The 15160-nt window shown below is 38.4% G+C and overlaps 3 protein-coding genes across 5 annotated transcripts; 2 read left to right on the top strand and 1 right to left on the bottom strand.

Moving 5' to 3' along the window:
• The first annotated feature begins 535 nt into the window (after nucleotides 1–535).
• sebox (SEBOX homeobox) lies at nucleotides 536–2897 on the top strand. 2 transcript variants are annotated; one of them, XM_085917065.1, is made up of 4 exons: nucleotides 536–696; nucleotides 925–1130; nucleotides 1262–1270; nucleotides 1791–2897. In XM_085917065.1, the coding sequence occupies exons 1-4, from the start codon at nucleotides 594–596 to the stop codon at nucleotides 2475–2477; spliced, it is 1005 nt and encodes a 334-aa protein (XP_085773191.1). In that variant the 5' UTR covers nucleotides 536–593; the 3' UTR covers nucleotides 2478–2897. The 2 variants fall into 2 exon arrangements, with proteins under 2 accessions (XP_085773191.1, XP_085773192.1); XM_085917066.1 differs by lacking the exon at nucleotides 1262–1270.
• A 2967-nt stretch (nucleotides 2898–5864) lies between these two features.
• Nucleotides 5865–8459, bottom strand: vma12 (vacuolar ATPase assembly factor VMA12). Its single transcript, XM_085916674.1, has 6 exons — nucleotides 7601–8459; nucleotides 7320–7393; nucleotides 6915–7004; nucleotides 6777–6819; nucleotides 6421–6533; nucleotides 5865–6281 (listed from the first exon to the last, which is right to left on the bottom strand). The coding sequence occupies exons 1-6, from the start codon at nucleotides 7782–7784 to the stop codon at nucleotides 6186–6188; spliced, it is 600 nt and encodes a 199-aa protein (XP_085772800.1). The 5' UTR covers nucleotides 7785–8459; the 3' UTR covers nucleotides 5865–6185.
• poldip2 (polymerase (DNA-directed), delta interacting protein 2) lies at nucleotides 8438–15018 on the top strand. Of its 2 annotated transcripts, none has more exons than XM_085916672.1 (11): nucleotides 8438–8654; nucleotides 10538–10619; nucleotides 10884–10981; nucleotides 11129–11228; nucleotides 11897–11972; nucleotides 12049–12156; nucleotides 12301–12437; nucleotides 12855–12881; nucleotides 12981–13106; nucleotides 13536–13615; nucleotides 13718–15018. In XM_085916672.1, exons 1-11 carry the CDS (start codon nucleotides 8476–8478, stop codon nucleotides 13830–13832), a joined length of 1128 nt encoding a protein of 375 aa, XP_085772798.1. In that variant the 5' UTR covers nucleotides 8438–8475; the 3' UTR covers nucleotides 13833–15018. The 2 variants fall into 2 exon arrangements, with proteins under 2 accessions (XP_085772798.1, XP_085772799.1); XM_085916673.1 differs by having other exon boundaries at nucleotides 10544–10619.
• Nucleotides 15019–15160: the final 142 nt, after the last annotated feature.

The following is a 15160-nucleotide window of genomic DNA, read 5'->3' on the forward strand; positions in this document are numbered from 1 at the left end:
GAAGGTACCAAATTGTTTTTGTTGTTGTGAATGCATAAAGACAAGGAAAACAAAGAGTAGTTTGCTGAACTACAAATGAATAATAAAAACATAACAGAAATATAATAGAAACAACAATAAATAAATAAATAAATAAATAAATAAATAAATAAATGCTTTTAGAACTTGTGGCTGGTCAGAACTGTGGTGTCCAAACACCACCATTACATTACATTACATTACATTACATTACACTGAATAATGGAGGCCATTTGACTTTTGCATGGCAGATTCTAACAAAGTGAAGTGATTGCTATACTAGAATACAGTATTGTCCATCTATTAAGGGACTTGCAAAACAGCATGATTTGATTCTCAGTAACTAGAGATTAAAGTGGGTGTTGTTTTAATACCTGGATTTTGAATGTGTGTGTGTGTGTGTGTGTGTGTGTGTGTGTGTGTGTGTGTGTGTGTGTGTGTGTGTGTGTGTGTGTGTGTGTGTGTGAGTTGGGGGGGTTGTTTTCTATGGGTATAAAAGGTGGTCCCCAACCTCTTTGTCAAATCATACATCAAGTGTCCGAGGATCAGCGGTTGATTGTGTTTGTGCGGCGATAATGGCTTTGTTCATGGATGCACATTTCTCAACAGTAAAGCAGGAACAGAAGGAAGATGTAGTGGATCTCAAAGGGTTATTTGGGGAACAGGAACAATGTAAAGGTAAGCCAAAACAACATCTGCAAAGTCATTTTTAATATGTATAGTAGATTTTTAGAAATAGAGAAAGGGTATCATTTATTTTTATCATCTCATACGTATTTGAGACCATTAGCATTAGTTAAAATGACATAACATAATGTAAAACTTGTCAATAAAGAAAATCCGATCTAATTTACACACCAATCATAAACAACTGATTGATGAACTACTTTTACCTTTTTGCTCAAGACGTGCACAGTGAGAGCATCCCGCTCGCCTCAGAGCTGGATCGATCTGGTATCCTGAGCGAGGGTCCGAGAAAAAGGAAGCGGACCATCTTCAGCAGAGCTCAGCTGTCCGAGCTGGAGCAAGCCTTTGCTGTCACTCCTTATCCTGACATCACCCTCAGGGAGACACTGGCTGCACATACACACCTGCCTGAGAGCAAGATTCAGGTGAGTGCACTGCATCTTTTGTAAAAAAAAAAAAAAAAGACTTTTTTGCTGGTGTTGCTAATACGTGAAGTGATAATACATTACACATTTTTATGTGAATTTTTTTTTCTGTCGTGGAGATCCACGTTCAGTTCATCACAGTGCTATAACAACAACTCTATTTGTGACCTATATTACACCGCACAAATCAGCTTTTTACAATGTACACAACCGTTCAAAAGTTTGGGGTCACTTAGAAATGACCTTATTTTGAAAATAAAATCGCTATTTTTCAATGAGGATAACTTTTAACTAATCAGGAATATTTTTTCTACATTGTTGATGTGTTAAATGACTATTCTAGCTGCAAAAGTCTGGTTTTGAATGCAATATCTTACACAGGTGTATGAAGGCCCAGCAACCTTCCCTTCAGTGTTTTAATGGTCTCGTGCGTTTGCTAATTGTGTTAGAAGGCTAATGGATGGTTAGAAAACCCTTAAAAACTCTTGTGCAGTTATATTTTTCATGGAAAACACAAAATTGTCTGGGTGACGCCAAACTTTTGAACGGTACTGTACGTCTGATTATTTTTTCATGATGACGGCCTACGTACACACATGTTGTCATGAAAATGAGCTGAAGTCTTATAATATGGAAATTGAGAGTATAAATCTTGCATAGGTGTGGTTTCAAAACCGAAGAGCCCGAAGTATCAAGACTGGGAGACTACCCAAGTCTACCAAACATGTTGTGGCAAGTAGGGGGTTTGCAGCATCCACCTCTGGGGTGGTGACTTCAGCTTTTCCATCCCCATCCACCTTGGCAGACATATTTAGACCGGAGCAAAACCAACCCTGTGAAGACATCCCACAATTCTACTCTGACTGGTTCCAACTTTACACCAATCAGTCTACACCATCCACTTCAACGCTCCACTCGCAGCCCACCCTTGGCTGCGAGAAACAATCAGATTGTCGTCTCTGGGAGGAGGAGTGGCATCAGCGGCCACAGCTCGGATCAACCCTGCCTACTTTTCTTCCCGGTTCGTTGTCACATCCCATCACCAGGCAACATCACCATTCTGCGTCGAGCCACTCTTACCAGGCCCTCAGGAACCTCAAAGCCCAGAGCATGGTTCAGTCTGGGGCTCATCAGGCGCTATACGGGGGTGAAGCTGGAGGTCACCTTTCTGTTGACCAAGTTGTTCCTTCTCACTCTCAGCCAGCGTACTGGGACGTAACTCAGGGCCAAAGACATCACCACCATCATCATCAACATCACACACAAATGGGACCACAGACCTCTATGGGGTACATCTCAGACCTAATCTACAATGCTGCTATAGTGACCAACTTCCTGGAGTTTTGATGAGGTGTATTGTAAAATTCAGTTATTTTCCCCTTTATGTCCTGCGTCTAAACACACCAAATACACAAACTGAACAAAACATCGAATAGTGTATGCTGTTGTTCCTCTGGCCTTGTGTTAATGTTCCAGTTGTCTTTTAGATGTAGTTTGAGTTAATTTCCTTACAAAAAATGTCATACCAAATATCATAACTAAGACTCAACTTGATGAACTTTAAAATGGGCAATAAAGTATGACAAATTTAATAATAAATACATTATCATATTGCTCTGCAACCTGCAAAATTGAATGTAATCCTGTAAGTGGCATTGGGTGACTTTCAAGTTGTTCCAAAACATTTTCACAGTGAATAAACTGAAGTAAATTAAAACCCATGTGACAATATTGTGAGGAAAATGTTGTAAATTATAATCATCACAAACAGAGTAGTTAACAATTGCATAAAACTACTTTGTAAACACAACAAAAATAAAGTAAAACTACTCATTCTTTTCGGTATACTTTCACTGACATTGCTGGAACATAATTTGTGGTGCGGTATTTAACAAGTATATTTACAGTTACATTTGCCTGGTAAAATCAATGTGTGTGTATATGATAGTAACATAAGTGCATATCTGTACTGAGCAATAAAAAATGTCACAACAGTATGCTGCAATTTGTTTCAGTTTTAGTTTGATGGCTGTCATGCATTGCCTATCTCACACTGGTGGCATCACAAAAAGGAAAAATTGTTTAAGAAAAAATAAAACATTTAACATTATGGAGTTAATCAGTCAGATGTTTACGGAGTGTCTCACGACACGTTGGCTTCTCAAAGAGGGAGGTCTGCGCTGCTTTGGGAGTGAACACAACTGACTTTAGTCAAGTCCAATTAATTTCTTATTTCTTTTAATTGTGGAAAGTTATTTCAACATAATTGAGAGGATAGATTTTTTTCCCCAAGAAGAAACATTTGTTTTTCGGGAGGTCAAAGCATGCATTTATACAGATAGGCTGGGTGGTGGTGGAAAAGAACTTCACTGACAGCCACCTGGGATCGATAAAGATTTCATTCCACTCACATATTGATGTTAAGAAGTCCCTTCAATGCACAACGTCCGTGTGTCTGCGCATGTACCTCTTTTTAAGAGCACAGCCTGAATTTAAATGTACTAAACACACATGCCTCTGCAGGAACACGTTCCTCTTGAGGCAAATGTTCAAGATATAATGCACCTTGAGTCTGTAGCCAGTAACTGATAAAACCTCCAGGCCAACCATAAAATGGGTAGTGGGATATAACCTTTGTAATTATTTTATTCATTAGACTTTAACTTAAAGGTTATTAGCGCAAAGTCAAAATATATGGGTATATGAGAATATAGCTCGGGAGCTTCGAGCTTACCTTGACCTCAGACAACCCGCGCGGTTGAGCCATGACGTGAAAGCGTTCAACCCAGCAAAGTTTTGTGGACGTCTCGGTAGTAGATTCTCACTTTTTGCTATTCAATGTGATTTACTAAAATGCAAAAAGCAAATTTTGCCTCATCAAAGACGATGCAAAACCACTTTTTTTGGAATGTTCATCCTCAAACTTATTTAATGTAATTAGAAACAAACGATAAAAACGACTTGACGGGTCTTTACAATTATTACCAATCAATAATTCAATACTTTAGCAAGAAAAAAATCAAAAACAAAGCCAGCATGGATAAGCTCCAGCTCATTTGTCACTCTAATGAAAACAAGTGGTGTAGAAAATGGGAATAATATTCATTTGGATCAATGAATCATGAAACAGATTTAATGAAAAACAGAGGACTAATTGAGAAGGTACCCCATGAACAAAACACAACACAACACATTTCTCCACTCTGGAATCAAGACTATGTGTTGTTCTCACAGCAGCCAACTCTTTTTATGATCTACATTGTTTTATGCCGTGTTACATTATACTGTGGCCCACTGAGAATTATTTTTCAAAACATCCTGATTAAAATCACTCCTTGTGCAGGGATACCACAGAAGATAGTTGTTTTCTAAATCTCTCTACTCTGTAAGTATCATGAGGGTTATATAGAGTAGGCAGGCGGAATAAACTAATGAAAATTAAAGCCAAAGCTTTGGGGTCTATCAGCTTACAGGTCCTGTAATTATGCCTGGATTTAAGTTTTGAAATATTACATGAGAAGTATAATACATACACGAATATGACGGATGGACAAGACAGTCGTGCAGTGGACAGTGATCTCCGCATATCACAATCATCTTTAATACCAAATAATCTTTCAATAAACCTTTAATCCGGGTGTCAAATCTCAGAATTCAGGAAAATACTTTTGCCCCTCCAGATGTAGTTACATCTTTTAATCCTCCCATTTATGCGATAGGACCGAACAAGAGGATGCCGGCATAAAAATATGTCCAAAAAAAAATAAGAATTTAAATGTCAAGAAGGGATCAGAGATCATCTGAGTCGTGTTTGAATTGTTTTGAAATTGATTATGAACAGTAATCTTTCTATACGTGTTGTTGTCATTGTTTTTCCTGACCCAGCGACCTTATTGGCAGTGGTGATTCAAGGCTTTATTATTAATACTAGTGTGTTATTAGCAGATCTACCCTATAGCAATAGCTTGTGAAGTGTTCTTGAGATGTATTCTCATTGCATAACTTCATACAGCACTTAACTAATTAAAACGAGCTAATAAAATACACATAATCTAGAAGAAGTTTCTGGTTGGAAGGTATCAAATGGAACAAACAATAATTGCTATATAAACTCTTGTGGAATAAAATTATCCAATTTAATAACCAAATTAATAGCTTATGACATTGAGTATAAGTACTGTTGTTTTTGCTGAATTAACTAAAATCAACTACCTAATCATCATCATTCAATTAGAGTCAGATACAGATGCATGGCTTTATTAATATCATCAGAATCAAAAGAAAATCACAGGTGTTCATTTATTCATGATAATTATACTTTCTATTTTGGTTTCTACGAAAAAGAGAGAATAAATAAAAGCAGTAAAAATAAAATATTTATCAAATAAAATAGCATTAAACAACACACGTCAACAAACAGACTAAATATTTTCATCAGAGCTCCAATTCTTAATGAGATTCCAAACATGGCTTTTTTCCCTCTAGCACATAAAATGTTCATAATAATAATAATAATAATCACATAATAAAGTATGTAATATTTATATATATTACGAATACTGTATATGTATTATTTATGAATTAAGGTTTAGGGTCCGCAACAGGCAGATTCTTTTTCCTAAAACATTATAACCATAAATTAAACACATGGTAAAATTTCTAGTGTTTGTATCTGTAAATTTGTATACTTATATGGGTCAAACTTAAGAAAAAAATCACTCAAAGAACCTGATGTGCTAAAAAAAAAAAAAAAAAAAAAGGCCTAAACCGAACCCTATTTTTTTAAACCAGCATCAAAAATACGCTCAAAGCCATTTCTGATTAGGATTTTGCCGAAAAACTGCCCTATTCGCAGTTGTGCTTTTTCAGCAATGCCATAAACTGCCATAAGAGGGTGCCAAAAACCCTGCCTAATAGCAAAGTGGAAATTGGTGTCGTTTAAATGTGAAGACTCTCTTGGTCCATATAATGTTAATACAGTGTGACCTTTTTAAAAGGCTGCTCTTAAATGGAGTTTCCCTTTTTGACTCTAGTGTAGTTCCCTTGTTTGTTGTGCTAGGGTTCACCGAGTTCCCCCTCCATGGTTCGGACCAGGACATACAGCTCAGCTAGCCCCACTACAGATGTTGCGATCACGGCAGATATTACTCTCTGGCAAAAAAATAAGAAATTATCAAGTCAGAATTAAAATGCTTTTGGATACTAACATAACATTTGAACTTTGGGGCACACCGGTTTAGCTAAGCTTGCTGTTACAGAACAAATCGAGACAAATAAGACAAATTCTTACCGCTGTTGTTTCAGTGAATAGGTACTGACTGCCCATGTAGGAGCAGGCAAATGTAGCGATTACTGTCACCAGGAAGTTGAAAACAGTCACAACCACTGCTTTAGCTGATCGTACTTTAGAAAGAGAAAATATGAACACCGATCAGAATGTACGACACCAATATAAGAATATTTCAATTGAATATATTCCAATGTTATTTTCACAATTTAAAAAGTTTTTAAGATGCCTTAATAGCATGCTATATACCAGAACCCTGCAAAACTGAAAAGCCCAACGCAAGCAAATACGGGTATGACAAAAGTGAATTTGAAGATATATCCCCTACAAGTGATATGGAAACTCTCCAACACACTAACCTTGCTGTCCCAAATCTGCCAGTGTTCCATTACGGTTCATTTCCTGCACAGGAGTAGAAATGTAATCATTAGGCTAGAGTTTGCAATGGCGATTAGTGTGGGGGTGGTGCCTTCGAATATGAACACAAAATGATTTACCTGACTGTTTACGTTACGAGTCATCTTATTGTATTCCTCGTTTGCTAGTCTGGCTTTAATGATTTCCAAGCGTGCGACCAGCTCAGGGTTCTGCAATTAGAGAAAATTATCTTATTTGTGTTCAATGTTTATCCAACTCACTTTGATTTAAAGACGCGTTTCATCAAACAAGTGGTGTAGAGGCTGAAACATTTAATTATACATTTTGCAACAATAACGTTCACACATACTTGGTAGAAGATTTTTCCTTGGAACATTTTGGGACTGAGTCAAATAAATATTCAATCGGGGAACATATATACACCGTATTTTCCGGACTATAAGGCGTTCATTGAAGGTGCGCCTTATAGTCCGGAAAATACGGTATGCCAACCTTTCAAGCTTGATAAACTGCCATCGACTTACTCTGGGGGGCTTCACAACCTCCGGCAGGTGAAATGAACTATCCTCCAACAAGTCATGCAAATAGAATGGATGCCCTAGAAAAAAGAACATTATAGTGTAAATTCACAGTCATTCCTTCTGAGCGTCACTTCTGGGAAAAAAACAAACAAACATATTTCTGTGCTTTATTTTACTGAAAAGTAGGCACATAAATAAATGCAATTGGCATGGAGAGCAAGCGACAGAGAGGACAGAAACGGAGATATAATGTAAAAAAAAAAAATGCGGCGACATCACATTACCTTCATCTTGAAGATACTTTTTCAATTGTCGCGCTGTACTAAATGGCAGGGTAATTTGCCCTTTCTTTTCAAGTAGATTACCCAGTTGTGTTCTCAGCTCTTCGGGCAGAGACGAATCCGTCTGTTCCAACAGTCCTGACACTCTATTTCGGAATTGATCTCCAACCACGAACGCCGAAGCCATAATTTTGTTTAACGACAACACACAGAATATTCAATGGGAATATGCAACAATGGGAGACGTATATGACTGTAACGTTAGAAAGCGGTGCAAAAGCTCAATATGCAAGTAGCCATGTTTTTACCCCGTGACCAGATGAGGTAAGTCTCACGTGATCACTCGTGTAAAATGATTTCTAAATTACAAATTCAATATGGACAACAGAGCATTTTACCATGTTTGGTAGTATTCTATTTGATTATTTGGAAGAAAATGAACGATAATTTTAAATTAATATCATGTTTTGCACGTCTCGTTCCGGGTGAATAATTTTGATGCCTTCATGTTTCCCCGTATTTTTTACAATTTATACATAATTTAACGACTTTAAATCCCTAACAAAACGCCGTCAGATTGAATTATACAGAAATAATATATTTGAAAAACATTATAAGATATTATCCACGTATATATTAATGGAATCAATAAAAGGCTAATGGGGAAAAACTCATCTAGTAAGTTAAAAAAAAAGCCATCGTATGGTGCAGGCTTTACACTGACATGCTTTGACAGACTGCTGAAACATGTCAGTGTAAAGGACGCTCGTAATAAACATTAGTTCCAATTCGTACTATTTTCTTTGTCCCTGAAGGCAACATCAGTGCGTACGTACAAACGTGCATGCGTAACTAAAAGCGTGCCACCACCAACAAAGATGGCGGCCTGCGCGTTACGTAGAGGTTTGCTGAGCACTTTCAGTAAATATAACAGTAAACGCGCACATAGAATATTAAGTATGACTGACAGCAGGTTCGAAATGTATAAACCACAGTTGGAATGCCGAGCCTGCGGAATGTACGGTGTCGCTCAGCAGAAGAGATTCATGTCGTCACGGTAAGACACACAGCCAGTGTCCTCCTCCTGTCAATGCTAACAAGCTAAAGACCTAGCTATGCACGAGTTTCTAAAGATTGTATCGTAGCAAAGAAATGTCAGGAACTGTTGTCATGTGGTCAACACATTCCAAACTTATTTATAAATACCATCATTATATGTCTCCCAGGGCCTATAAAACTGGCGTAGTTGGCCTGTGGCATTCATTGGCATTTATCCAGTAGATGTGGTAATGCATGGCTTGACCGGAAGTACTTTTACAATGTTACAACGTTTACCCAAAAAACGCGTATTAAGTTGTTATAACATTTTTACCAATTGTTTTTTAATGTGCATTGATTTTGGTAGGTGTTTATAACTGATACCCCGATAGCACTATCTTGATATGTTCTCCCTTAAAATTACATGAAATGAATGACAGTTTTCTGGGATTTTTATTTTTCTTTATTCGTAAAATACACATTGTAAAGACAACACAGTAAAAAAAAAAAAAAAAAAAAATAAAACAAAACAATTTTACATTGTTATAACGGGGTTTGTGTGTTACACATTTGTGGAGAAACTACTCAATTTCGGAATGAGGCTATAACAACACATTGGAAAAAAATGTAAAGCAGCGTTAGTACTTTCCAGGTTTACAAGGTACAGCAATATTTGCATCAAACTTTTATTTTCCTTTGAAGTGACCGAACACCAAGGTTGAATCTCATTCCGTTTGTTTTCTATTTTCATCTGTGTATCTGCCGCCAAGACTTAAAACTAGCTCATCTTGAAGTATTGCTTCTACTGCCAAGTAATAAAATCCTCTTTGGAGCATAGCATTCACTTTTCAAAGCAAATGTAGTGCATTACATTATTGCAATGGCAGCTAGGTTAGAGTTGGATATTTAACATGTATTTGCTATCTCTATGACTTTATCAGTATTAATTCCCAAATAATACTTATCTAATACTATGGAAAAAACCGGAATCCATCAGAATGACAATGAATCCCTACTCTATCTGTTGTAAAGATTAGCTCTCTAGAGAGTATGCATGTTTGTGAGCAGCTGTTGTTGTCTCTGCTGGTCAGTATGTGTTTGTTAAGGCGCAGCAGTGGAGATCTAATGGAATTTGTGACATCTGACAAGTCAAGGTGTTCTGCACAATCTTGTCAAAGTTATGATTGAGATTATGACTATAGCAGCAAAGCAGGATTTAGCCTCCTCTAGGGATCATGTAGATTGCTTCTATAAGAGGGTATCTTCTAGAATAAACAAAGCTGGCCCCTGCATAAAATCATCACTTTGGTGCAACAATGAAAGGAAAAGAACACAAAATAATCAAAAAGATTCTTTCTTACACAAGAGAGTCGTTTACACAAAACCAACTGTAAGCATGACAACTGTGTTTTTGAAGTGAGAGAGGTTATTTAAAATTATGCTCAAAACTGGTTTATGTATTTCCTTTCAGTATGAGGAAGTATGTCACAACCCAAACATCAACGTCTACTGCACGTGGACTGTGTCCACTGAATTTAGATGCAAGTCAGACATATGCTATATGCAGAGCATTTAAAAAGTCTACACACCCCTGCTCGAATGCCAGCGTCGTTTTTAAACCTTTCTAAATATTTTTTCAACATTGTGACAACGTGATTGTCGACTACAAAATTTCCACTTGTGAAGCGTTTGCTTTGTATGGTGAGGTGCCCTCCAAACGCTTTTTAAATGGAATAAATAATGGAAAATAGGACTGCTATCATAATCACGATCATTTTGTTCAATATTGGAATCACGATTATTTACACGATTATGTTTTTCTCACCCCATTATTATTTTGTGAATGTATCCTCATTGTTCAAACACAAACCATGATGAATTGACATTGCCTGTATTTGGCAGGAACAGGCCTGAAGGGAAGATTTTGGAGACGGTTGGAGTGTTTGAGGCTCTAAAGCAGCACGGCAAATACGAGACAGGACAGGTAAAAACTTGCGTAGCCATGTTTAGCTACCACACTTTGGATGGTCGCAGGGTGGATGTCAACAAAAACATTCTTGGTCCATATGAGATTATTTAGATTTTTTACAGTTTCATTGTACCATTGTGACAATAATACATTTTTTCACTGTAAGTGTGATGCCTTGCTAAAGACATTTTGGTTTCATTTGATTTCTGATTATTTGAGTCTTATCCTTGGTAATATTTAATGTGACATTGTGAACCAATACCTTTGTGTTGTTCTCAGCTCTTTCTCCACAGCGTCTTTGGCTATCGAGGTATTGTCTTGTTTCCATGGCACGCCAGACTGTACGACAGAGACATCACTCCTCCCATGTCTGACAGGTAAAGCCCCCACCGCCCAATTCGAGATAACTGGTCTTTGATTAACAAAGGTGTTGCAGCTTTATGCAACATGTTGCCCCTGTCATCATGTAAACACAATGCGCTTACCTTTTTTTGTAATGTATTTTTATTATTTTTTACTTCTAGTAAGCCTGAGCCTCCTGGTGGCCATGGCTCAAAGGAAGTGAAGGGGAAGACTCACACTTACTATCAAGTTCTGATTGATACTAGAGACTGCCCTCACATTGTAAGTGATTCTGTTAAGCAATGGTACTTTTTCAGTCATCTCCTAGTGTGACATTGTTGCTATTTTTGTGGAAAGGTCATACGTAGACTACTGTATATGGATTCAATAACACCAAATGCTCAGTTTTGCCCTTGACAAGTTTTCGTGTCAATTACATTTTTGCAACATGGATGATGGTGGGAGCACATCTGCTAAATGTCTAACTTGTAAATAATTTTACTGATGCATAACAACCAGTAGTTGACATTGTTGTAGATATGAAATCCGCACTGTTTGTGATTCCACTAGTCTGCATTTTTCTTAAGCCTTATTATTATTGCGGTAGAGTACACATTTCATTGTTTTGAGGTTTTCATTTACCAACACAAGCAAAAACCTATTTAAAAATGCACACTGTTTATTCTATGGGGTTTACCACCAATGATTGATTCGTCTCATGAGAATCACATTTAGCATCGTGTGGGGTTTACCGACAACTAGTGGTTGCACATTGCAAATGGCTAAATACTGCACAAGATGTATATGAGTGGTTTTAACCGTATTCTTGCCTCATCTATGACTCTTAGCATGTGACGCAGCTGATAGCCTCTTTAAAAGATTGTTGTTTTGTGTGAGCGCATGCAGACACCCTATTTATGGATGAATTTTGCTTCTGTTGCATTTAACAGTCTCAGAGGTCTCAGACAGAGGCAGTGACGTTTCTGGCAAACCATGATGACAGTAGAGCGCTTTACGCCATCCCAGGTATACACCAATGCCATTTGTGATCTATCTCGCCCCCGAATAGCACTTTTTTAATCTGTATCTCTCTTCCCATCAGGTCTGGATTATGTGAGCCATGAAGACATCCTGCCATACAACTCTGCAGAGCAGATCCCCATTCAACACGAGCTGTTTGAACGCTTCCTCATGTACAACCATGCCAAATGTAAGCACCTACCCAGTCTTGACTTGCCAAGCATGTTGTTTTCTTTCTTCTGTACTTCCTATTACTTCTGGCTCTGCCATTTCTATCATCTCATTTGATATAGCTCTGTTCCTCGGTTAACTTGTCCTTCTCGCTCCGTCGTAGCTCCTCCATTCATTGCCAGGGACACCCTCAAAGCATGGCAAGAAAAGAACCACCCTTGGTTGGAGCTGTCGGACGTCCACAGGGAGACCACTGAGAACATCCGGGTCACCGTAATCCCTTTCTACATGGGCATGAGGGTAAATAAGGAGCATGCAGTACAACTCTTGTCCAGTTTTGTTGCTGTGGTCATGGCGTGAGGCTTTGGGTTTCTAGTGAGACTCTCAACCTTTACTATTTACACTTAAATCTCGATTTTACACTGACTTTGGGGTCCAGAATTTGGGAACCATGTTAACCCGAAAGCGCATTGTATAGAAAGTTTTGGTTTTTTAGAAAGGCGTGTTTTTAGGCAGCCAAAGGAGTCTTTTGTTGCGTTAATTTACGCCAGCCGAAAGGGTCCGTTTGCTGTCTGTCACCCACACACATTGAAGTCTGTTCTCATTATATTAAGAGAAGCAATACTCGGATGACAATATAGGAACCAATTATCAGCAATAAATGAGGGATCACTTTGAAAAATTATTTTAAATTGTGGTATATCTCTATCTCTTCAGGAAGGCCAGAATTCTCATGTATACTGGGTGAGTAGTGGCAACGATTATGCGAAGCCCCATAAAATAAATAGTGCATGAACTAGTCTGAACATTTTTAATGCATGTACTGTGTGTCATCTTGTGAAGTGGCGATACTGCATCCGTTTGGAGAACATGGGCAATGAGGTGGTTCAACTAAGAGAAAGACACTGGAGGATCTTCAGCCTGTCCGGAACCCTGGAGACTGTCCGGGGTCGCGGCGTGGTTGGCAGGGTCAGAGCAACTCACTCACACTGACTTGACACACAATGCTGAATCTTTGGTGTTCCTAAGCGGGAGGGACAAGTGATTTGCAAGTCTAACAAAATAGTGATTACACATCTAACAAAATAAAAGATCAAGTCACACCGTTGGAGTGGGTTAGTCGAGTGATTTATTTTGCAAAGATTTCCGGCAACAGTTAGTCACTCATGGAGCCCGTGCCTCGGCCCACCTCGTGTGGCAGGTTGTAAAGTTTCAAATTGTCAGCCTGATTGTTTTCAGATGCAGCATAATCTTTCTGCGACAAGGGCATTTAAAGAATTCTCAAAAGAGGGCCGATTATATGAGTGTCCCCCACTTGAGGCAAACGGCAATAAAATTGAATAGACATCACAGTTTTTTTGTCAGTCTTGTCATTGTGGACCTGTTGTGTGATTAAAGGAGCCAGTGTTGTCCAAAGAGCAGCCAGCATTTCAGTATAGCAGCCATGTCTCTCTACAAGCCCCCAGTGGTCACATGTGGTGAGTTTTTGTTCTATACGTGATGTAACCTTTTGTTTAACAGTTTTTATTCCGCACTCCTCTGTGCCATTAACATTGCCTACTTTTTTTTTTCATCTTCAGGGGAACATTTCGTATCGAAAGGACTGATGGCTCCCATTTTGATGTTCGCATTCCTCCTTTCTCCCTGGAGAGCAACAAAGATGATAAAGCCCCCCCTGCAGGGTACACATTCTAACTGCGAGTTGTCGCCCCACCCTGTGGTTACCTCTGCCTTTAGTATCGGAAAATTGAGTCAGGTTAAGGAAAGAGACTACCATATATAGGGTTTCTAGAGCTTCCAATTGCACACCCACATACCCCATTTTCCTGGTTGATTAAATACAAACACGCATGGCAGGGTTAGCTTGATTTGAAGCTGACTCAGTTTGGATAGGAGAGAAAGAAGAAGACAGGGAAGGGTGGGAAAAAGTGCTGCCCAGCAACTCATGTTTGGTGTCAAATAGCGGAAATATTGACCTGCTTTTGAGCCCTTCCTGCTGGGGTTGTGTTGCCAAAGAGAGCAATTGCGGCTGAGTGTCATCGAATGACTCCCCTCTGATCTTATTGAAAACATAATGCACCAGTGTGGTGATTCCTCTTTTCCTGTTAACATTTCTTTACACGGCTTTTCTGTTGAGCTGCGCCTGTCGGATGTTCTTTTTTTCAAAATAAGAAAAATATCTGATCAGTTTACAGAACCAAAGCATTCACACTTTAGAACCTTATTCAACAGTTAACACATTGTCACATAAACTACTAATTTAAAATACTTTTTCGCAGGTTGATCTTAATGTGTAAATCCCATTTGAAAAAAGTCTTTGTGAAATAAGCTCTGATCTCTGTGAAGTGGCTGGGGTCATTTTTTCCAGTGATTACAAGTTGGGACTTTAATTATAGCTGCGCCCATTTGAGACGAGTCACCCTTCTTGGGTATTGTTACTTTTGTTTGAACGGAGTCGAAATCCCATCCGCTGGGAATCACTGAAGTTTAAGAAGACGGTATGTGTCAGAATCGAAACAAATGTTCTACCTGTGGTGGAAAGAAGCAGTGTTGTCTGGTTCCATCTTTAACAAGTGCGCCATCGATGAAGCAAGCGGGGGGGCAGCAATACTCCTGCAGTGTGTGAATGTGTAAAATAGCTATTTTTATCCCTGCAAAAAAAATAAAAAATACGGATGCAGGCTTGTAGACACAGTGAGCATGTCTTGCATTCAGGCCAACTGCTTAACATTGAACAAGACTTTGATTGAGCCAAAATTTGTCTTGGTACAAAACCAAGGACTTTTAGATAAATGCGTTTTTGTGAAGTGATTTGAAACTCCTGTGATTACTATACTGTAAATAAGAATGTTATTAAAGGCAAATATGTTTTGAAAAATAATTAATGTCGCTTTTCTGTATGCATGCGTTTAAGTGTCTTAACATTGCAATGCGTTTTGCTACCACCAGGTGTCAGCGCCTATTCGTGTTAAACCATGTGCACGTGAAGTTGTCATTATTCTGACCATGGTCAGTTTTGATCT

Source organism: Syngnathus leptorhynchus, chromosome 7, assembly GCF_054491065.1.
Source record: "Syngnathus leptorhynchus isolate UIUO chromosome 7, UIUO_Slep, whole genome shotgun sequence".
NCBI classification, from domain to species: Eukaryota; Metazoa; Chordata; class Actinopteri; order Syngnathiformes; family Syngnathidae; genus Syngnathus; species Syngnathus leptorhynchus.